This window comes from Lepisosteus oculatus, chromosome 11 (assembly GCF_040954835.1).
Source record: "Lepisosteus oculatus isolate fLepOcu1 chromosome 11, fLepOcu1.hap2, whole genome shotgun sequence".
In the NCBI taxonomy this organism is placed as follows: Eukaryota; Metazoa; Chordata; class Actinopteri; order Semionotiformes; family Lepisosteidae; genus Lepisosteus; species Lepisosteus oculatus.
In genome coordinates, this window is record NC_090706.1 from 20055431 (window position 1) to 20079167 (window position 23737).

A 23737-nucleotide genomic window follows, 5' to 3' on the forward strand; every position below is an offset into this window, starting at 1 on the left:
TCGCCTTCCACCACGTAACTGGACAGACTTTTCCATACTCCCATAGGTAAAAAAGTGCTTCCTGCTCTTGGTTTTAAGTGCACTTCCACCTAGTTTTCAGTTGCATCCTCAATGCCATTTTATTAGATATGTGCCCATTAAATCACTGATCGGGTACTAGTTCAGCATGTGGCACAGGCAGAACTGATACCCAACCCGAGAAGGCTGGGCACTTCCTCTTTTCCTCTAGTGTACATTCATGATCTTGTGTTTACAAGATCTGCCTGTGCACCATTTGACTTCACTCCATCCATCAACAGAGGGCCAGGTTTTCCAGGAATTTAAGTTAAGAGAGACTATGTAAGATCTGGCTATCACAGGAGGTCCCTTTGCAAGCTGAAGCCAAAAATTATCAGTTGCTCCATGGGGTTGAGAGGTTCTCAGATGTGCTGCCATCTTTGCTGGCTAAACAACCTCTGATAAGCGCCTTTGTTGTATGGATTGACCTGCAGCTACAAAATACCCACGACACATTGTAACCATTTCAGTTGTGCTACAAATTAGGAATTACTACTCCTAATTTGGCATTGCTGATTGTTAATTTACTGGCACACGCCCCACTCCATACTAGCACAGGGATGATGAAGGCAATATGCATAGTCTAACACCCACACTGTCTTCTGCTTGGTTTAAACTGCTCAAGCAGAGCAGGTGCATTAGAAGCACCAAAAAGTTCACTAGCACGCTGAGAGCCATGAAGTTCAATATCACGCACAAGCCAAAGGCTCCCTGGTCACTCAACCTCAGCTGCCACTGTGCACTCATCATCTGTGTCTTTGGGAGGAATTCAGATTGTAACGGACACGGACTGAAATCCGTGTCAGATCTTGTAGAAGACCCTATGCGATGCGGTAGGAGCTGGAGAAAACAGGAGGCGTGGTAAAAGGAACACACAGGGGTTTAATAGTGCACAAAATAATAGTGACAGTCCGTGAGACAGTGTACGGGGAGGACAAAACGGCATCCAAATCCAAACGGGTCCAAGGGCAGGTCAAAGCACAGTCTGAAAGTCCATCAACTAGAAATCCATCCTGGGACGCGACAAAGTTAAAATCCCCGGGAGAGGGGAGCACACAGACGAATGAAACATGGAGGTCCAAGGGTGACGGGGCGAGATCCTCCAGACCCCGGGCTCAGGAAGCGTGAGGTGTCGGGGATGAGGCCTATGCCCTCAGGAGACGGACGTAGGGTTTCCTGGTGCTAGGCGGGCCTCGCGACATCTTACCCTAATGATGAGCCCCGAGAACTGGAGGAGCTAGTCTTTAAATAATAACACTAAAAGGGTACACCTGGAGAACTAAATCACACGAACAATAATGGGAGCAGTGGAGCGCCCTCTAGGGAGGGATGTCGGGCGTGACACGGATTACAGCTGGCTAGTGAATGTGCTCACATTTATGCCAGTGATCTGTGGTCTATAGTGACACCAGGTTCGAAATATTGAGTTATATCTCTGCTTAGCCGCCTGCATGGGATTTAAATCAGAACCTGTGCTGGTACTAGTGAAGGCGTCAGTAATATCTGTCACAGCTGTGTACAACAGCTGTGTAGCCATATCACCCTGCAACTCACAACTGGCAACCCACTGAAGCTAAGCAGGTATGAGCCTGGTCAGTACCTGGATGGGAGACCTCCTGGGAAAATCTAAGGTTGCTGCTGGAAGAGGTGTTAGTGGGGCCAGGAGGGGGCGCTCAACCTGTGGTCCATGTGGGTCCTAATGCCCCAGTATAGCGATGGGGACACTATACTGTTAACAGGCGCCGTCCTTCGGATGAGACGTAAAACCGAGGTCCTGACTCTCTGTGGTCATTAAAAATCCCAGGGCGTCTCTCAAAAAGAGTAGGGTGTAACCCCGGTCTCCTGGCCAAATTTCCCCTTGGCCCTTACCAATCATGGCCTCCTAATAATCCCTATCTATGAATTGGCTTCATTACTCTGCTCTCCTCCCCACTAATAGCTAATGTATGATGAGCGTTCTGGCGCACTATGGCTGCTGTCGCATCATCCAGGTGGATGCTGCAAATTGGTGGTGGTGGAGGGGAGTCCCCATTACATGTAAAGCGCTTTGAGTGGAGTGTCCAGAAAAGCGCTATATAAGTGTAAGTAATATAATAATTATTATTATTAATAAATAATAATAATTATTATTACAACACGCTCCCCCTCCCACGTCTGCAGAGACAAGGCACTTCAGATCCATCTTAGCACTGTAAATATCAGTCGGCTTATTTTTATAAACGGCGAGAATTTAATAAAGCGTCAGCAATCCCCAGCAGGGCTTTTAAAGGAAACCAAGATTAACATACAAATGAAGGCATTTAGTCACTCAAGCAGTGTCTTCAAGGCTGTCACCCCCCACCACACACACACATTCCCCCCTGCGTCGCCATCACCTTCTCTCACAACTCGGAGACATCCACAATGCTGATAAAAACCTGGCTCTTTAGAATAAAAATAATGTCTGCTGCCATGCTTTGATATAAAACACAGTACGAGTTTTGTTACACAATACCCTGTCATGTGCGACTTCATGTCTGGATGTTTTCATTTCTTCTGAATGAAATATTCTGACATTTTAAGGGGAGAGTTTTCATTTTTTTCAAGTTTTATGGGACTTTCTTGTTCTGAAAGCAAGCCCTTTGCAGATTAATTTCTAGACCTGTATTATAAGACTTACTGACTCTGAAAGCTGAATGCTTTCAGGAACCATCACCATTTTTTGTTGTTGAATTCTGCAGATGCAGCCTTAAAAAGAAGAGCAACTTGCAAGTCCAAATCCATGTGGAGCTTGAGAATTCATCCTGAAGAGCATTCATTTTAAATTTGAATTTTGAACTGTGTACTTATTTTTCTAGTTTGCTGTGTAGGAATGAGCTTTCTGGATTTTTGTACCACATTTTGCATTTGAGCACAGCAGTGTGGTACATCAGGTGTTCGGTTGGTGCAAGTTTATGGATTTGCAACTGATTGGCGAGTTGCCAAAGCTGCAGCCACAAAGAGAACCCCACAAATATTTGTATTAATGCACTGTCTCCTGAGTCTAATCTTACATCAGGCTGCGGAGCCCTAAATTATTCAAGATAATAAGATCTCATTAAAACACTCAACACTACTTTGAAAAATGTGATGTTAAAAAAAGAGCTATCGCAGATTCCAAAAAAGATTTCAAGTTTTATTATCCCTGTGAGCTGTTTAAGAAAAAATACCTGCAATTTCTATTTTCTTAATGAAAACAATGTTTAAACCTTGCTACTGGTACTAAAGAGAGCCATTGGCCATAATCTTAATAGATTAGATAAGATCACTTTATTGGCCATATACAATTTCTTGTATTATTTTGCTACCAAGTCCTTGGTCATTGATTAGTTCCTGTATGGCATAGTCCAAGACTATGGGTGAGGATCATTGGTTTAATGTTTGAAAGCTAGTACTTTGAGGTTAAAGTTTGAAAGCCAGTACTCTGGGATTTCCATTCTTTGTGACATTATGGGCCATTATTGCCCTGCTCTTTGATCATTAATACATGTCAGGTAGTAGATAAATCAAATCACTTGTAGTTTTATTAACAGTTAACAGCATCATGGTGGTTTAAAGTTGCATTGAATGAGACTTCAACAATTTCCTGAACCCAAATGTGTCAGCATGCAAGTTCTCTAAAGGAAAATCAATAGCATTGCACTCTAAAAGCTGTAGCAACAAAGTGAGATAATGCAACATGACTTGTTCCTTAAAGGATAGAGTTAATGTTGAAAACAGATGTACTGTTGTAATGATTTCCATGCCAAGTGTCCTTCTGTGAATTACAAAAGTGTTTGTCACAGCTGAAGCAGTGACTCACACTGTCCTCCGGTAATGGGTTTTAATCTCTTCAAGCTTACATTTACACCCATGGGCTAGGCAACAACATCAGAGGATACCCTTCTGCTTGCAGTCCTTGAGATTGCCTGTGATCTGTCTGAGGAAAAAAAAGTGTGAAAAGACCGTGATGTGACCAATAATTGGAAAGTGAGTTTTGCACACTATATACTTTGAGACAATAGGTGATGATCTGATCTTTTGTGTGTGTTGCGAGACATCTCTATAGTGGCACAGGAATGAAACCACGATTCCCTTCAAGTGAAAAACAGAAGTGTCCATTTCTCCATTTTGAGAGGTCTGTGTAATCATAAGGGAGCAATAAATTATTAATGTATATCCAAGAGAGGCAGTGCTGTCTCTCTCAAGGTTGAGAACTCATTCAGCTTTTTTGCTACAGGAGCTATCTTGACGTTGTTTGGTGTCATGATGGTCTCTTGAAAATTTCAAGCTGAGGAGTGAGCTGTTGATTTAGGGGTTTGACTCTATTACTAAATAAGAAAAAAAATCTATATATATTCTGCCAGGTAAAATTGCTACATCCTAAAATATGTTGTTATTGGAATCTGAAGAATTATGACCTGCATTACTAAAAGTAACTACTGTATATGAATGAAGTATCCGATGCACCTGCTATCTTTATTCTCTGCAAAAAAAGCTTTTATATGGTAACAAAACTGGGAGGATTTTAATGTTTCAGGTGGAACTCAATGTAGACTACAGTAGTAATTTTTCAATTAGCAGATGTCTTTATCCAAAGCAACTTAACATGAGTAGGTGGTACATTGTGCAGCACAAATTGCTCCACAGAGTTGCTTGAACCAGATTTTTACATCTAATCTGAAGAACAGAGCACCAGTGAGTGACAGGCAGTGCCAACCAGACCAACCAGAAAACCCAGGGAAGCCTTTTTTCTGAAAAAGTCTACCAGCTACATGTGTGGGACCTCAAGTTTCAGCTAATCTGCTCTAGTTTTGATTTGTTTCTATGTGCTTCTTAAATGAATTTACAGTACAGCAAAGCAGGGAAAAGATATTATACAGGAACCGTCGCCTGAGGGGATCACCTGTTGGCCCTCAACCAATGGGAAGGAGCTGAGACACCAAAGTGCTTCTGTAAAATGCTTTGCTCTGTGAATTATGATGGGTTTCTGTACTGCCTACAGCCTCATTTATATTGCTTTAGCACAGACATCAGGGACAATTTGGCTAATTTGATACGCTTCATTTTTATTTTGCTGGCACATTTACAGGGTCACTTTTAAGTGTTCCACAATTTCTGCAACTACAGAGCAATTTGCAGTATCATATAAAAAGAAAGAGAATCCTTTCCTCTTAATTGCAGGACTTAAAGGTGGGGAGTCAATGTTTCACTTCTCATTTATGACTGGAGTTTGCTGCTCCATCTGACCTTTTTTAGATGACCTAAAAAACTATTTCCAGTTATTCTCCTGTTTTATGCCAGTACCAATGGAAATAGCCAGTTGTTAAACAACTTGGTTTACTGCCACAAACTCTTTACTGGCATGTGGGGAACCAGAACTTCTGCTCTCTATCTGACTGGTTAGTAATTTGACCTTGGGCACAAGCTGAGTTCCACAGCACCTTATGCTACACGAAAGTTAGCTTCAGCTGGGGGAGCTCACACGTGCTCCTCATGATCTAGGGGTCTCTATTGCTTGGCTAGGACCAAACAGCCCTGGATGTGCTCACCTCTGCCTTGAGATTCAATTAGTAATATAACCCATACTCAAACCTATGATGTCCAGATGATAGGGATCATGAGCTACAGACAGGTGCCTTCACAGACAGAGGCACTCAGGAGTGCACATTATTTTGAGCTCTTCAACCATGTCAGATTTGAAATGACCTGTAAGCTAGTTAGCGTGACTTCAGATCTATATTTTGAAGTGTTTAATTGAACAGATTATTGGTTTAATTGAGTAATTAAGAGATGTGTCAGAGGGAGAATAAGAAAATGTGTTCTGGCTTTGGAAACCATTGAACAAACTGTTTCTGCTATAGTCATAATGAAGATTAATTTAAAAATATATGCATATTTCATTGTAATCATGAAAAGATTCCTCAATGGTAAAAGGGGAGAAATAGATCCAAGGAACTGCAAAGGTATTGCACATCTCACTTTGCTTCCAAAACTGGCCTCAAAATATTGTGCAGCTCAGCTTTTCTTCCCCAAAGTCAAATGTTAGTGGTGTGACATAAATCATTTAAAGTTTTTTTATCTGCCTGCTGCAGAGTCAGATTTTTGATCACAAGTAAACTTTGTGTGATGATGTCTGAATGAGATTAATCAGAGTTCAGCTGCACAAATATTTTACAGATATTTTTTTTACCTACTTCTGTGTCCCTAGCTTTTTTTCAGAGGAACCCAGATCCCCAGCTTGCGTTGTCAGATTAGCCAAGAAATCCAGCATTTCTCATTCCTGCACGAGATCTGCCTTTTATTTTCATGTATTGCACAACAGTTTAGCCCAGCACGTCATTGACACTGCACACATGTAATACTTTGCATTGATGTCTGTGAAAGTTTCTTGGACCGAGTTTGGATACTGCTGGGTTTCCTTTGTGCCCAACATGAGTGCCCTCAAACAGCAAACTAGTGCTTATCTTCTTCCCAGCTGTGTCTACTGCCAAAAATAAGTTTGGAACCTACAGCATCCCACTGATTATTTTACCTTTGAACTAGTGGCATTGCTTCAAGAAAACCTGTTTTCAAATGTAAAGGGCAGGTTGTGTGTTTTTTTTAAGTCTACTGCTGTTTGCCCGCAGGTGCTGCTGTGTGTGAGGCTCACCTGTGAGATTTTCTTTCCAGTGCTTCCAGTCCTCAACCTTTTTATTATACCAAAGCTAGTCTGTCTCATTCCATTTTCAAGACGTTTCCTTGCTCTAGTGCTGAGTTTTCACAATGGGGACATGTAATGTGTCCACCTAGAATGTATATGCCAGTAGCCATATCACCCTGCAACTCACAACTGGCAACCCACTGAAGCTAAGCAGGTGTGAGCCTGGTCAGTACTTGGATGGGAGACCTCCTGGGAAAAACTAAGGTTGCTGCTGGAAGAGGTGTTAGTGGGGCCAGCAGGGAGCACTCACCCTGTGGTCCATTTGGGTCCTACTGCCCCAGTATAGTAATGGGGACACTATACTGTAAACAGGCGCCGTCTTTTGGATGAGACGTAAAACCGAGGTCCTGACTCTCTGTGGTCGTAAAAATCCCAGGGTGTTTCTCTTAAAGAGTAGGGGTGTAACCCTGGCGTCCTGGCCAAATTTCCCCTTGGCCCTTACCAATCATTGCCTCCTAATAATCCCCATCTATGAATTGGCTTCATTACTCTGCTCTCCTCCCCACTGTTAGCTGATTTGTAGTGAGCGTTCTGGCGCACTATGGCTGCTGTTGCATCATCCAGGTGGGGCTGCACATTGGTGGTGGTGGAGGGCTGTCCCCATTACCTGTAAAGCGCTTTAAGTGGAGTGTCCAGAAAAGCGCTATATAAGTGTAAGCAATTACTATTATTACAATATTGCTGCCCCTAGATAGCCGTCAGTGCAGACACGTGCACTTAGTTTTGCTGTGTTGTTGGCCAGTGCCATGCAACACCTGAGATCAATCCTATCTTTCTTGCTGTAAAGATGAAGAAGTGCTCAGCAGTGCACTTTTCTCAAGTACATATTGAAATTTTTCCTGGGGCTCTGCCATTTCTGGCACCTTATCAGTAAAAAGTATTGTAAAACTATAAACACCACAGGGGCAAACTACAAGTGCTTGCTGTGACCACACAACAAATAAAAGAAAATCGCTTGAAAATGTAATGAAACAGGGTTTAGCCTGTTAGACCAAAAGCATGAAGGATGTTCAGGCTTTGTCAGACAGCTGCTTATATCTGGTAAGCCTATTCTGAAAGGACAGGGAACAAAGCAGGACTGCGCCCTGGAAGTGGGAGAAAATCAAAGGCACATGGACACAGTGAAAACATGTACACTTCACACAGAAGGAGCACCAGTCCAGAATCAAACCATTGATCCATACGCTGTGAGGTAGCAGTGATAACTGACACATTACCACCCCCCACATGATGTTAACAGTGCAAAAGAATAAATTACATGTGCACTATGCATGCAAGCTCAATAATGTTCAGGGAGGTTTAAACCTGGTTATTAAAAACCTTACTCTGTATGTTTCCACATGTCCTACACAGGTACAGTAGCATTTGAGCTAGTTAAGAATGGTCAATTCTAAGTTGAAAATGTTTCGAATAAAAAAGAAATACATTTTTTTAATTGCTTATGTCCAGGTCCTTTTGTCTGTGATCTTTTAAGATGCAGGGAAAAGGACCAACTGGTTCAACTAATCGCATGCTTAATTAGGTTAGAGCAGGGGACTGGGAGATCTACTTGTTCATTTGCTTAATTGCAGCTGAAAAGTAAAAAAAGCCTGTGAGCATATGTGATGACTTTATTGATCTTCCTGTGAAAGTCTGAATAGTCAGAGGTGGTTTTCCTTCCCATCTTTGGGTGCTGAATTAAACTGGGTAAAGAAGAGATCAAGCTGAAAAAAGCCCAAACATAATTCAGATTTATGAACAAAAAACATCATGTAGCTGAATGATCAATGGATAATGTCTCGCATAAAAAATTCTATGTTATACTATAATCATGATAGCACTCGCAAGAGCAAAGTTGTGTTTCACACTAAATAATTGGATTCCAGAAAACAAGAGCATGTAATTGAAACCACAGTCTTGGAGGTCACAAGTCTTGCACTTATCCCATCAGCTCCTGAGACATTCAAGATTCCTTTTGATCTCCCGACTTTCTGACTCACCTTGAAGACTAGGTTAATACCGATTGCTATGTAACACTATGTGAGAAACATGCCAGTTTTTTTGCTTTCAGTTCCGTGAATTTAAATCCCACATCCCCAAGAGCTACTCGCCTCTCTGAAGTTAAGCACCTAAATAAATTGAGGCGGCAGGGACAATTCGCCAGCAAATAAGCTAAATCTTTCTTTTTGTTACCTCCCTGCCCTCTGGAGAGGGGCTCTGACAGCTTGCATTAGAAGTGAGTGAGGAGGACACAGGAGCTAGTGCTTCTGCTTTCATCTGAATCCCTGCTGGGAGACTGCAGGGGACTGGCAGAACTGAGAGAGAGTGAGTTGCTTCATGTCATGGAGGTTAGCATTTGGGGTACAACCAAAATCATAAAAACAGGATTTGTTGCTTACATTCTTGGTGTACGGTTTAGCAGGTGTAATGGTTTCTTCATTGCATATAACAGGTTGTCTGGACCTTTTATCCAAGAGTGCTGATCAGCAGCTTCTGTACTACTTGGATACATGAGGACCCATTAACTGCTTAAAAGATTAGTTTTACTAGTATTTATCTCTTGCTTCAATTTCCATTGAATGATCTCTGTCTTTTCCTAGACATCCAAGCTATAAATTCTTAACTTATATTTGGACAACACCTGAGCAATGCAGTATGAAAGACTCAGAAAGGTCTGCACTCGTGACTATGAGATTATCTCTGTTTCAATCACACCTTTTTATTTACTCTGTGAGTTTGGACAGATCACGGTTATTCTTGTTTACGTGCCTGGTCCAAACAACAGTGAAGCGGCTTACAAGATCACTGCATATTTTAACCATCAACCAGCTTAATTCTTGCGATCTGTCTGCTCTGCCTGCAATACATCACATGTCCGACATGCTCAATACGCATCCTGGATAAGTGCTTTGGAAACATTATGGATGCTTATAAAACTGTGTAGACCTCCCCTCGGTAAATCTAACCACAGTATTATTCACCTTCTGAAAAAATACTGGCAGAAGATTATTCTTTATACTCTGTGGTCAGAGGAGAGTAAGGAAGAACTGCTTTGACACCATGGACTGGCAGGTGTTTTTTGGCTCGTGTCCCACACGAGCTAACAAATTCCCTAACATTGTATATGAAGTTTTGTGAAGACACAATAATACAGACAAAGACTATGAGAATCTTTCCTAACAATAAGCCATGGCTAACGAGATAACTTAAAGTGTGTCTAAGTGAGAAGTAGCTTGCCTTTATTAAAGGTGATACAAGTATGGTCAGGGAGAAAGAGATGGAATTTAGGAGTAAAGTAAGGAGGGCTAAGTCAAACAAATAAAGTTGAACAGAAGCTTTACATGGGTTATGCAAAGCAGGCATGGTATGGGCTAAATATAATGATGGGGAGGAGTAGACAAGGCAAAATGTTCATATTGCGGACTGTGCTAGTTTTCTCAATTAATTTAATCAGTTTCATAGAAGCCTTGACTCACAGACTCCAAGAGCAAAAGTGAAGAGATCTGTGACAAAGCAACAGGACCTGATAGTTTAAGAGGGAAAGTGCTAGGTCTTTTAGCCAACTTTTTAATTTCCCTGTCAAAGTCCATACTGTTCCAGACACATGGACGGTATCTATGGTTGTACCTATTCCAAAAACGCCAGGGGCTAAATTACTCAAAGATTTTAGGCCTGTGGCTCTCACTTCTCTTTTAGTCAAATGTATGGAAATAGTTGTTATCTTTTGTCATCAGTAATAGATGTCTTGGATACACTACAATTTGCTAACAGAGTACGCAGGGGACAGATTCCATAGCCAAGCACCTTCAATACTCAAATTCTTTTGAGTGAGCTCTTTTAGTTGATTTTAGTTCTCCTTTTAACACCATGCAAATTCATATTCTTTTACAATGTCTTTTTGACTTGAATGTGAATGAAAATATTATATGCTGGATCAAAGATTTCTGGTTAAGTACACAGGTGACATGGTTCCTGTGGGACTCTGTTTAAAGGAGTCACCTCTAGGTGAGCAAACTTACTTTAAAAGCATCGGTATCCATGAAAACATGTGCCAATCAAGCGTATTGGAAACAAGTGTTACCGAGACCAAGAGCTTCTTTTCAATGCTTAAACCGACAGTGGGCAATCTTTGCAGACAATAGTACTCAATGGTCAGTCTGTAGAGGTTGTGGAGAGTTTTAAATATCTGGGATCAGACGTTGAGTTATGCTGAGAATATAGATAACATTTTAAAAAAAGCTAATTAGACGCGGATTTTAATTCAGAGACTAGAACTAAAAAGAATTTTAATGTTAGTCAAAATGTCCTACAGATGGCCTAGAAAAAAGCCTTTTTGAGAGCATCCTGGCATTTAACATGACAGTTTGATCTAGAAACATGGGGTTGGAAAGCAAAACCAAACTGTCCAGAATTGTGAAAATAGCAGCAAAAATAATTGGGAGCAGACCAAACAGCAGCCCCATCTCAGTGATTTATATCATAATACAGTTCTCAGAATGGCAAGGAACATCACAACTGATTCCATGGATCTACTCTATTCTCAATTCATAATACTCCCATCAGGAAAATGGCATAGGGTACCAAATTCAAATACAAATGTTTATAAGAAGTCTTTTGTTCCCTCTGCAATAAAACTGCTCAATGAATGTATGTACTGTAAATGTGGTCCTCCCACTACCTATTTATTTATCCATTTATTTATCCAAAAAGTTCCCATCACACTGCAGGGAACCTTAACTGATTCATTAATTAAAGGGTGGACTTAAATAACAAATGATTATGCAGCTCACCAGTATCCACACCTAGTGTCCTTGTTTCCAGACTGAGTCTGAGACTCAATTTCAATGGGTTGCTACAGTGGTGTGAAAAAGTGTTTGCCCCCTTCCTGATTTCTTATTTTTTGCATGTTTGTCACACTGAAATGTTTCAGATCAAACAAATATAAATATTAGACAAAGATAACACAAAATGCAGTTTTTAAATGAAGGTTTTTATTATTAAGGGAAAAAAAATCCAAACCTACATGGCCCTGTGTGAAAAAGTGATTGCCCCCTAAACCTAATAACTGGTTGGGCCACCCTTAGCAGCAACAACTGCAATCAAGCATTTGCGATAACTGGCAATGAGTCTTTTACAGCGCTGTGGAGGAATTTTGGCCCACTCATCTTTGCAGAATTGTTGTAATTCAGCCACATTGGAGGGTTTTCGAAGCTTAACCGCTTTTTTAAGGTCATGCCACAACATCTCAATCGGATTCAGGTCAGGACTTTGACTAAGCCACTCCAAAGTCTTCATTTTGTTTTTCTTAAGCCATTCAGAGGTGGACTTGCTGGTGTGTTTTGGATCATTGTCCTGCTGCAGAACCCAAGTGCGCTTCAGCTTGGCCGGACATTCTCCTTCAGGATTTTTTGGTAGATAGCAGAATTCATGGTTCCATTTACCACAGCAAGTCTTCCAGGTCCTGAAGCAGCAAAACAGCCCCAGACCATTCCACTACCACCACCATATTTTACTGTTGGTATGATGTTCCTTTTCTGAAATGCTGTGTTACTTTTACACCAGATGTAATGGGACACACACCTTCCAAAAAGTCCAACTTTTGTCTCATCAGTCCACAGAGTATTTTCCCAAAAGTCTTGGGGATCAAGATGTTTTCTGGCAAAACTGAGACAGGCCTTTATGTTCTTTTTGCTCAGCAGTGGTTTTCGTCTTGGAACTCTGCCATGCAGGCCATTTTTGCCCAGTCTCTTTCTTATGGTGGAGTCATGAACACTGACCTTAACTGAGGCAAGTGAAGCGTGCAGTTCTTTGGATGTTGTTGTGGTTTTTTTTGTGACCTCTTGGATGAGCCATAGCTGCGCTCGGGGTAATTTTGGTCGGCCGGCCACTCCTGGGTTCACCACTGTTCCATGTTTTCGCCATTTGTGGATAATGGCTCTCACTGTGGTTTGCTGGTCCCAAAGCTTTAGAAATGGCTTTATAACCTTTTCCAGACTGATAAATCTCAATTACTCTGTTTCGCATTTTTTCCTGAATTTCTTTGGATCGCAGCATGATGTCTAGCTTTTGAGGTTTTTTTGGTCTACTTCACTTTGTCAGGCAGGTCCTATTTAAGTGGTTTCTTGATTGAGAACAGGTGTGGCAGTAATCAGGCCTGGGTGTGGCTAGAAAAATTGAACTCAGCTTTCCAAAGATGTGATAAACCACAGTTGATTTATGTTTTAACAGGGGGGAATTACTTTTTCACACAGGGCCATGTATGTTTGGATTTGTTTTTCCCTTAATAATAAAAACCTTCATTTAAAAACTGCATTTGTGTTTACTTGTGTTATCTTTGTCTAATATTTCAATTTGTTTGATGATCTGAAACATTTCAGTGTGACAAATTTGCAAAAAAATAAGAAATCAGGAAAGGGGCAAACACTTTTTCACACCACTGTATAGTAGAAGATACAGTGCAGGGGATTTGGGTGAAACAATTCAGATAATACAGACAAATCACTCATCAGCTAGCTCTGCTCAAAGTAAACATATTGTGCAGGGGATGTGTGAGACATGAATTCTATGAATTGCAAAGAAAACCTGTAAATAAGAAAATGTACCTCAGCTAAAACTTGACAAGTCCATTTCAGTGTAAGAGCTGAGAAATGCCAGAATCTATATAGTCTGGGAAACTCTGGCTGGACTTTTAATTAAAATAATCAGTTTTAATTGTTTTTGATTGAAGAGAAAATGCCCCCACGTCCCCATCTGTTAATACATATTTTAATTAATGTAAGACAAAACCTTTTTTAATTCTAAGAAGTAAGCTAATTGTGATTTTTTAATCTCAGGAACACAGAATTAACCTTTGTTCATTTGGAGGGTGACGGATAGCAGAAATGTGGAAATGTTTTATGAATGTGACAACTTAAACAACAGTTTTATGACCTTAATTGAGGGCTAATTAAGAACACTAGAGACTGGGACCTGAAGTGGATGTACAAATGAGGAGCTTGAAACAAAGTCTGTTCGTGGTGGATCCTTTTGCTCAGTAATATCATATCTGAATGGAAGATGCAATTATTTAAATTTAAATTAATAGAAAAAGCTAATCAGAAAGCCCCTACTTTGCTGGTTTCTACCCTTTCTACTTCAGCAGAATTCAGAGGCTATATAGAGGCTGTATAGTCTATATAATATTCACTTTTTTTATTTCTAACTCTTCATGTGTTCTGTTGTGTTATAAGGGAAGGTGTGTGTAATATGTTCTCAGTCCTGCATGTCCATCCTCTTTAATTTCCCCTTGTGTCTTTGGGCTCCTCTGTCACAACCGGCCCTGCAGTTTTACCCAGGGTTGACTTAATCAGTGCCTTTCAGGCTTGCAACAAGTCTCCTTGTAGTTTTCTCCATCTGTGACTATAAGATTAAGTTACAGTCTTACTTTGTTTATACCATACATCATTAGATTAGATCACTGATCATGTGTAGCCATCTTTGGTTCCAATATGACCTTGACTTCTAATTATTTTTTTCACTGCATTTCTGAATTCTGTAACATAGTGTATTATATCTATTCTGCATCCTACATCCTATCCTAAATCTCTACCAAGTACTGGACCATATAACCTACTTAAAAGGATCACTGAGTTTATAGTGTTTTGTTTCTTGATGACATTAGATTATGAACTGTAGGTCAATTTAATCAAAGACAGCCTCATTTACAGTATATTAAATAATTTGGTAAATTAAAGTAGTTTTGGAAAGAAGTCTTAGCCCAAACAACAAAGAATTGTAGACAACAGATGCAATTACCTCTGGAATGTAGAATTAAATAACTAGAAAAGTAGATCAAATGAGCTCATCTTTTAATTTATGAAACAGGGCTATTTATTTACAGGTTCTGTTCTGCTCAAGCAAGCAAATGTACCCCACTTTCTGTCATGGTGAATGAAGAGTTTGTATCCGTGAAGAAGTTAGAAAGGAATGACACTGAAACAAATAATTGGACATGCACCACAGACTTTTATTATAACCCACTTTCTGGGGCCAGAGAGTGGTCTAGACATCAATGTCCTCTGCTGTTTATTTTCCATAAGATGCCGGTGCTGGTCTTAAGGACAGAGTATAAAGAATTTGATAACATGCTCAAGGGAAACATGCGATGAGTCAATGACAGATTCAGGACATTCAGGATTTTAACTTGGAACCTCTTTTCTTGGATTTAACTTGGAACAGGATTTTTTCTAGACAAATGACCTCCCACCACATGTGGAATTGTAAAACCTCTAAAATAATGGAACACAAGAGCTAAATTAGTTATGCCCTGTTCCGGAATGTTCTTACATAAGAATGAACAGAATTCATGACAAAGCTGGGAGTATTATGCTGTATTCATGCTTCATTGGAATTCAGGAACCCTGCTGCATGTAAATGGCAGGTTTCTTAAGCTGTCTAATTTACAGAAGGACTGGGTGGGATTTGAATATCATTCAGAATGACTGAACCTGGCTCTCTTGACGAGCCAGGAAGAAAAAAAAAGTTATCTTCCCTGGAAAATGAAAGCCAGACAGTTTGGAAGAAGGCATAGTGTATCACCTGATTGTTTCTAAAAAACTGATGAGGTAAATAAATGCCTTTTTTATTTATTTCTTGCATGGGCACAAATACTGTACTTATTTTGTAATTTCTAATTGCTGCTGATGTAGATGTCCTGATGTAGTCATCTCCCTGGTAAAAAAATTTAAAAACTGTACCTGGAAAACCATTTTGACTGTACTGAGCTAAGAAAATTAAAAACATACTTCTGATTCGTGTGCTTTAAAGCTGGATTTCACACAATATATCCAGACTGGAAACTATTTTGGAAACTAAACTGGAGAGCATTTTATCTTTTAGAACATGTGAAATCCCACTCCTGTATTCTCAAAATATTGATGTATCCTTACACAAGTGCTCCAAAGGAACATCACAATGCATGAAATTGACATCATGCGATTCTGTTTTCCTCTATATGTTTTAACTCTAAGGATTGTCTTTTTTGACACATGACTGATGATAGATACTCAAGATGCGCGCTCAAGATTATTGCCTTTCTTGAAATTCATGCTGAAAGTTTGAAAGGCAGACCAATTCTATTTGTCAAAGTTCTCTATATCATTGAACACAAGTGTTTGTTGAATGAACACCCTTCATCTTCATCACCTCTGCCAGTACAGGAACCCTTTGGTTTCTTATTGGGTGGTTCTAACTTACTCAAGACTGTCACTCCTCAAACCAAACAGGTTATGATCAATCAATATCAAATTTAGGGTTTGGTAGGCCAAACTTACCAATTAAAAGGATTTAGATTTAAGACATAGATTTTCAAAGGATTCAGTTGAAGTTTGTTGCCATTGTTTGCTGTCCTTTGACATGGTTTTTGTTCAGTAGGCTCAGTTGGTTTTTATTATTTATTTATTATTATAAAGTATCTATCTATTTTTCTTGGTTTTGCTGTTATGGAAAATAAATTAAAGAGCTGGATAGAGTTTGGTTAAAATAAAAAACATTTTCTTAGCAACTCTAGGGTGCTTGCGGGTGTTGAGCACGGTATAGATTGTATCTGTTAATTCTTTGATTGCTCAGATCCTCCACTCTATTACTGAGGTTCACCATGCTGCAAAATATCATAATCCCTTCTTAGTATTGGCAAAAGAGTGGTAAAATGTTTTTTTACATGGAAATAAGACAGTTTGATCTATCTGAATGAGATTTTCATCAGCTATGTCAGAAGGACATGTTTCTGTTGTTTTTGTGGTTGTTGTATGTGTTTTATGTATGTACATTTTATTCTTGTGTGTTGTTAGACTTTTGAGACTTTTGTGATCAATAACAATTGTCATGTTCTTCATTCTTCAGTGTTTACAGCAAGTATATACAATATATGTCCCTCTCCAAGTCTGCAAGGCTGAGATTTTTAGATTTGACTGTGAATCAATCACTTACATCTAAATTTGCAGTAGTTGTGGATGCCATTTTATGGTTATTTTTTTGGCAACTTGGAAGTCATTCTATTGTTACAGAAAAAATTAAAACATCCCTCTCCTGTGGAGACATTATGGACAAACTGTGACATGATAACATGTCTCTCAGGATAATGTAACAGTACCAAGTTTCCACAGGTATTTCACTCAAAAATAGACTTTAATTTAGGATAATTGGTGTGTTAGCCTCCACAGAGTTTTTCATTCTTATACAGTCATGTTTCACTTTAAATTTGTTTCCATGAAAGAACAGAAAATATTTTTCTCACATTTTTAGACTTTTGTCTGTGTTTTTTTAAGTCGGTGTGAAGAAAATATATATATTTCTTTTGGAGAGCTTGAGACCTGCTTAAATTTAAAACAGGATTGTTTATAGTCTACAAACTCCCTGTATGAAGAAGCACCTATTTAACATCACAGACATGGTGGGTGGCTGTCTGAGGTCCAAATATTTCTCCTTCTTTGTATTGTATTTATTCCAATGTATTTGTGGTGAAGACAAAGCCAAAGTAATCTCTGAAATTGTCAATGATTATTGGACAATAAGTTGTGGAAATTGTTCATTGGAAAACACAGTGCTCTTGGTGTCTGAATTTGAGAACATACAGTATGTTAAATGTGATTATGTGGGAAACTACAAATTCATGTAAAAAGTGGTGATAAACAACTAACCTAATTGGCTCATTTTGAATTATCAAAGATGGGCTTACGGTCTGTTTTTGACAGGGCCTATGTACAGTATTTGAATGAAACACATTGTTCCCTAAAAAAAGACTTTGTTTAATAAGCATGGAACAAAAAGATAGCTGTGAGCCACTGTCTTTGTGGGGTCTCTCATTTATCTTGTCTGTTTTTTAAATTATTTTTTAAGCTGAGGATTTTTGATTCAGTTGAATCCAGGCTACTAACTTCCACTAACTGTTTTTGTACCAAATGTTCATTTGAAGTGTATTCAAACAGAGCAGACTTTTAAAATGAACGCAGAGCCTGATTTTGTTAACAGGTAGAGAAAAATACTAATATTTTTCACAGTGTATCACTGTTTTTTTATATGGTAGGCCTCGGGTGATCGATAACAAATCTGAGCTCAGAGGGAGAGGGAAAGTGTGTTTGTGTGTGGGATGGGGGATTAGTGGACTGTCTGAATTTTACACCTTGAAGCAAAATAGAAACAAATCTGATATATAATACTGGGACTTTACAATTTTGACCAGAATGTTATTGTTTGCAGTCATGTTTTAAAGTATTTGCTCCTCTAATGTCAAGAATATCTAGTATAAAGATGGTATTTCATCCTGTAATATTAAGAAAACAACAAACAAATTATGAAAAAATGTCAACTGTGTAGAAAATACTTTAATGAATATTTTAATAAAGCTAGACAGTTTTGGATTGTAAATGAACATTTCTAGACGGTATACAGTAGGTGACTAAAGTATAGGATGATTTCTGCAAATACCAATCTCTAAGTTTGGGGAAAATCAAAATCATTCAAATACATCTTTAATAATGAGTTGGAGAAAGGATACATCTGGATTTCAGAACATTTGGGTATTCTGGTTTTGGCTATTGTTTTTATTACTCAGAAACATAAGCTCCATTCATCTTGGGGAGGCCTGAAAATATAAGACTGATATCATACCATCAATATTACTCCTTTAACCCCCCAGCCAATGTCCTATTAAAAATAAGTGAAAAGATCAAATGTATTGTATCACAGATATATACTGTATGCTATTAACCTCCAAGGATCAGGACATTTGAGGTAAATGGAATAAGCATCACAATATCAATAGCAATATGGATTGCTGAAGGCAAAATTGTACCTGTGTTTTTTCATTCACAATCATATTGAAAATGCAACTCATTTAATCTACCCCAAACTGTGCCATCATGTGTGGTGTGACACACCTGGAATCGGGGTGTTGTAGCAGTGATCCTTTAAATAGTTAGATCTAAGTAAGACGCATTCATTATACTGTTTATAAGGAATTTAATCACAACCATCCATTCATCCATTCTCTAACTGCTTTATCCAATTCAGGGTCGCAGGATCATTGAAACCTATCCCACAAGCAACAGCCACAAGGTGGGATACATCCAGGACAAGACACTGGTCCATTGCAGTGCACACACAACCACGCATTCACTCACACCAATTTTTCCAGAAGCTAATTAACATACCTGTATGTCTTTGGGCTGTGGGAGGAAACTGGAGCGCCTGAAGGAAATTCATGCAAACACCGGGAGAATGTGCAAAGTCCATGCAGATAGCACCCCAGGCATAGAAACCATAATCACTACCATCACAACACAAAACAAAAGCTTAAGCTCCTCTACGCACTTCTCACTAGACACCTTTCCCCCCACTACACTGTCGGGCAGCTGAGCTGCCTGCCAGCTCCAAACAAATGTCTCCTTCCCAGACTCTTTGAAAAACAAACTCAAATTTCATAAGTCTCAAAAGCCACACAGGTTCTGCACTCCTACAGTCAGTTGAATAAACACTCTCCTTCCCTCTCTTTCTGAGGTGCAGATGCCTAGCAGAAGATGTGTACTCTTTCTCTGACAGCATATATTGACAAACCTGGAAGCCTGTGCTCTATCAATCTCATAGTACACAAATATTCATGACAAAATCCAGGCTGCCTCTCCTATCCCATTCTATCACAGGGATGATTTAGTCTAGTCAGTATGTTATTGGAAGGTGGGGATACCACGTAGATACCCCACACGGACATGGGGAGAAGGAAGGCTGGGCACCTTACTCTTGTCCTGGAACCCAAGCACTTTGTAACAGCAATGCTGACCATGACACCACCATGCTGCCTTTGCACAATATCAGAATCCACAACCAGAGTTCATTACATACACAGATCAGAATAGCAGACAGCAGGTGAGAGGCAGAAACAGACTGTAGGCTCTACAGCTACAGTGTGAACAGGTGAGTGTTTAGAAGGAGTTCGAAATCGTCAATGTTCCTGTGTAACTAGCAATGGAGATCCACCGATGAGAGACTATCAAGTTATTAGACTCCTTTACTAACATTTAAAAATCCTTAAAACAACCTGGTGTCTGTCTTGAAGCAGGGGTGTTAATCTCAAAATACCATATCCTTGGCATCTATGTGCTGTGACTTTCTTGATGACGTTCCAGCCTCGGCTGAGACCACACAGAACAGCACAAGGCTTTTCTTTCTTGTAAAAATTGCAGTGCTGTTTTCTAAATACAGTTACTCATGTATTGTCTCCAGAGAAACCCACAGGTGAGGTGTCAGATGCAATTGCTCTCAGCATGAATACAACTTCCCAGGCTGGCTGCCAGCTCTAGGTTTAGAGAAATCTCTATTGAATGTGTGTGCTGTGCAGTTCTTGTGCAGATCTTCAGAGAGCGATTTGCATACATATAAAAATCACACCTCATTTCTCCTCGGAGAGGCATAAGGAGGAATAAGATTACGGCCTTTAGTGTTTTGGCTATGAAGCTCAGGTTTTTTCCCATATTAGGAAGGACTAACAGGCTGCCAGAAAGCTTTGAAACAAACATGCAAGATAATTTGCACCCTGATGAGATTAATTATATAAAAACTGTGCAAAAGACTGGGGAGGTAATTTTCCCATTACATTGTCTATTGGTGACATGACTTGTTTTCCAAATACAGCTGGAAACTGGGTGATGCCAAACTCTTTAGACAAGAGGCAGAGCTAAAAATGTATTTGTTTTCCCTTCCCTTTTGTTTTAATCTTATTCTTCATAATGTTGTTGAACTCTTGTGCTTTCCTATCTTATATAATAGCAAATCTAAAAATTACTTTTTGATCATCAGATCTAACAGGAATACTTGTTAGGTGACACAAAGCAAGGTAATAAAGAAGTATATGCTTTTCACGCACACACTTACACCAGAAGTCAGTGTACATACCAGCATGTCCTAGGACTGTGGAGCAAACCAGAGACATGGAGGAAACCCAGATGAACACAGGTAGAACATACATACATACAACTCCATGCATCCCAGGTCCCCAGCATTGTTAGCAGCAATGCTAACCACTGTCCCACAACGCCAGCCTAGTTTATCTTGTAGGGAAAAAAAGACAAAATCTATTTCTAGGCTAGGTTTTTATCTCTCATACTTCAAGGGTTAACTGAATTAACCTGAAAAGTATTTAAGAGATTTTTGTGCTTTCGACTTGCCTAGACACAATGATATTAATTAAATTGCACAGTCTCCCTGTTGTTGTGTGTTGTGTACTAACTGGAAATGCTGTGAATGTAGGGCTATGGAATACACACTCCCAGACCAACAAGTTCGTACTGTTGAATGAAGTAATCTCTGAGAAAGGCCTAGAATTTGTATTTTTATTTGTTGTTTAAAATTATTTTTTGCTGATACTTCTCAAATGTCTCAAAATTAATTATTTTCCCTAATGAGGTTTCCCCCCTTGTTTGTTTAGAGCAAAAGTCAAATGGAGGGGTAGGTTGACAGTACTGCATCAGCTTAACACTCAGTTTATTGCTCTTAGTAGGTTTTAAATCATCTGAGACTATGGCACATGGGAAACAACACAAGAAGATAAAATATCCTAATTATAGAATCTCTTTTTCCACTAATTCTTCATCTCCTAATTGAAGTTGAGAACACTGCTCTTGAACAGTCTACAATTGCAATTGATTTTCTAAATTTGAGCATATAAAAATTCAAACTGTATCTTGTGATTCTGTTTCCAAGATCAATTTATACAATAACAATGTTAGTGCATCTCACTATGCAGAGTTTCATGCATGTTTAGACTAAAACTAAAATCATCAGTAAAATTAAACCTCATGTTGGATCATATTTCCCTTGCCTTGCTCAATTTAAATTTTGTAGCTCTCTGTTCTATCATTATGCATATCCTCAGTGGATATTAAAGAACTTCCAATTAGTTTCTTCTGTATAAAAAAGTGGAACTTGGCCAATAATTATAGGCTGTTGTCTGATATCCTAATATTTCTAATTGGATATTGCTGTTTTTAATATGTATATGTTACCATTGGGGTGGCACAGTGGCACAGTTGCTGGGGCCCTGGGTTCAAGTCTTGACAGACTATGTATGTCTATGTTCTCATGGGTTTCCTCTGTGTGCTCTGGCTTCCTCCCAGTTCAAAGACATACTGGTACAGTAGGTTAATTGGCTTCTGGGAAAACAGCCCAGGTCTGAGTGTATGTCTGCCCTGCAATGGACTGCTGCCCTGTCCAGATTGTATCCTGCCTTTCGCCTGTTGTTTGCCAGGATGGTCTCTGGCTTCCCCCTGGCCATGTAATGGATAGAATTTAGACAGTGGATGGATGTTGCCATTGGGTTCTATTTTTCTTGGGTATAGTATCATGTATTTTGATTTATTTAAAATAAAGGGCAGGTGTGCATAGGGGTACAGAGTAATGAAGCTAATTCATAGATGGGGATTATTAGGAGGCCATGATTGGTAAGGGCCAATGGGAAATTTGGCCAGGATGCCGGGGTTACACCCTTACTCTTTTCAAGTGATGCGCTTGGATTTTTAATGAAAACAGAGAGTCGGGACCTTGGTTTTATGTCTCATCTGAAGGACGGCACCTTTTTACAGTATAGTGTCCCCGTCACTATACTGGGGCATTAGGACTCACATGGACCACAGAGTGAGTGCTCCCTGCTGGCCCCACTAACACCTCTTCCAGCAGCAACCTTAGTTTTTCCCAGGAGGTCTCCCATCCAAGTACTGACCAGACTCACATCTACTGAGCTTCAGTGGGTTGCCAGTTGTGAGTTGCCGAGTGATAAGGCTGCTGGCTTTAAAAACAGGTACATTTCATTCTCAGGGGTTGAGTCTTGGGGCAGCATGGTGGCACAGTGGTTAATATTACTGTTAATTGGCTTCTGGGAATGTTGGCCGTTATGTGAGTGTATGTGTGTTTGTGTCTATGTGTCCTGCGATGGACAACTTGTCCAGGGAGTATCCTGCCTTGTGCCTGTTGCTTGCAGGGTAAGCATCAGCTCCCCTGCGACCCTGAATTAGATAAAGAAATTAGAAAATGGATAAATTGAAGGTTGTGATTAATTTACTCACACCATAATAAATGAGCACAGGGTTTGTACCTTACGGCTGCGTTAGTGTGTGTCTTACTTAGATCTAACTGAAAGATTGCTGCTGCAAACCCAATTCCAGATGTATCACATCACAAATGATGGTACTGTTTGGGGTAGCAAACCTGTGAATAAAAGAAGCACAGTTACAATTTCATCAGTTTCCCTAGAAACAGTGAATGCATAGGTATACAAAGTACAAAACCAAAAATCTGCTCATTCAATATTAATAGTTTATCAGTAGTATTATTATTGAATATTGAGTATTATTAAAAAATGGGCTAGCCAGCATAAATGCTCAAACCAGCACAGGTTTGAGCTCTGTGATCACGGGTTCAAGCCTCGGTCATGTCACTAGCGGCTTGTAATAGAGTTCCAAAGAGGAGGCACATGATTTGATTGAGCTAAATTGAATGGGTGTATAAAAAATAAGTGGTGATTTGGAATTAATAAAACAAATGGCAATGAACATGTTCTATCTGTGTCTTAATCGTGTTGCTCTGTGAATGAAAACGAAATCTTGGGCACATCCTTTTTTTAGATTATCATTCTCATTCCAGGAGGCGCTGTGGAGTTTTCCAGTCAATGGGTGTCCATTTTATAATGAGCTCTGGAATGAGACCAAAGAATACATTTGCAAGATGAAATGTCATACACTGACAGGGTAGAAGAACTGAATCTTCTTAAGAAGACTACTAGGGGTTGAATATTCAAAATCTTCAAAAGTTATTTGCAAAGTTAACCCCTTATATCTCTTCTGAATCAACAGTGATACATAAACCAGCGGACCAAAGTTAAAACTATATTTAGAATTGTGATTGGGAGTCATTTTGTTTTACACATATGGGTTGTAAGAGCCTGGAACAAGCTATTCAGTTATATTGTTGGTGACT

The 23737-nt window shown here is 39.5% G+C and overlaps 1 protein-coding gene across 2 annotated transcripts in view; it reads left to right on the forward strand.

Moving 5' to 3' along the window:
* Window positions 1–23737, forward strand: part of kcnt2b (potassium sodium-activated channel subfamily T member 2b) — a 186043-nt gene that overhangs the window by 22545 nt on the left and 139761 nt on the right. The window contains exon 1 of one of the 2 annotated variants that reach the window (XM_015349288.2): window positions 15134–15339. The exons of the other annotated variant lie outside the window; for it this stretch is intronic. Coding sequence (XP_015204774.1) covers window positions 15335–15339 — 5 coding nt within the window. The 5' untranslated portion in view covers window positions 15134–15334. Of the gene's footprint in view, window positions 1–15133; window positions 15340–23737 lie in introns of those variants that run through there. 2 annotated transcript variants of the gene reach the window in all.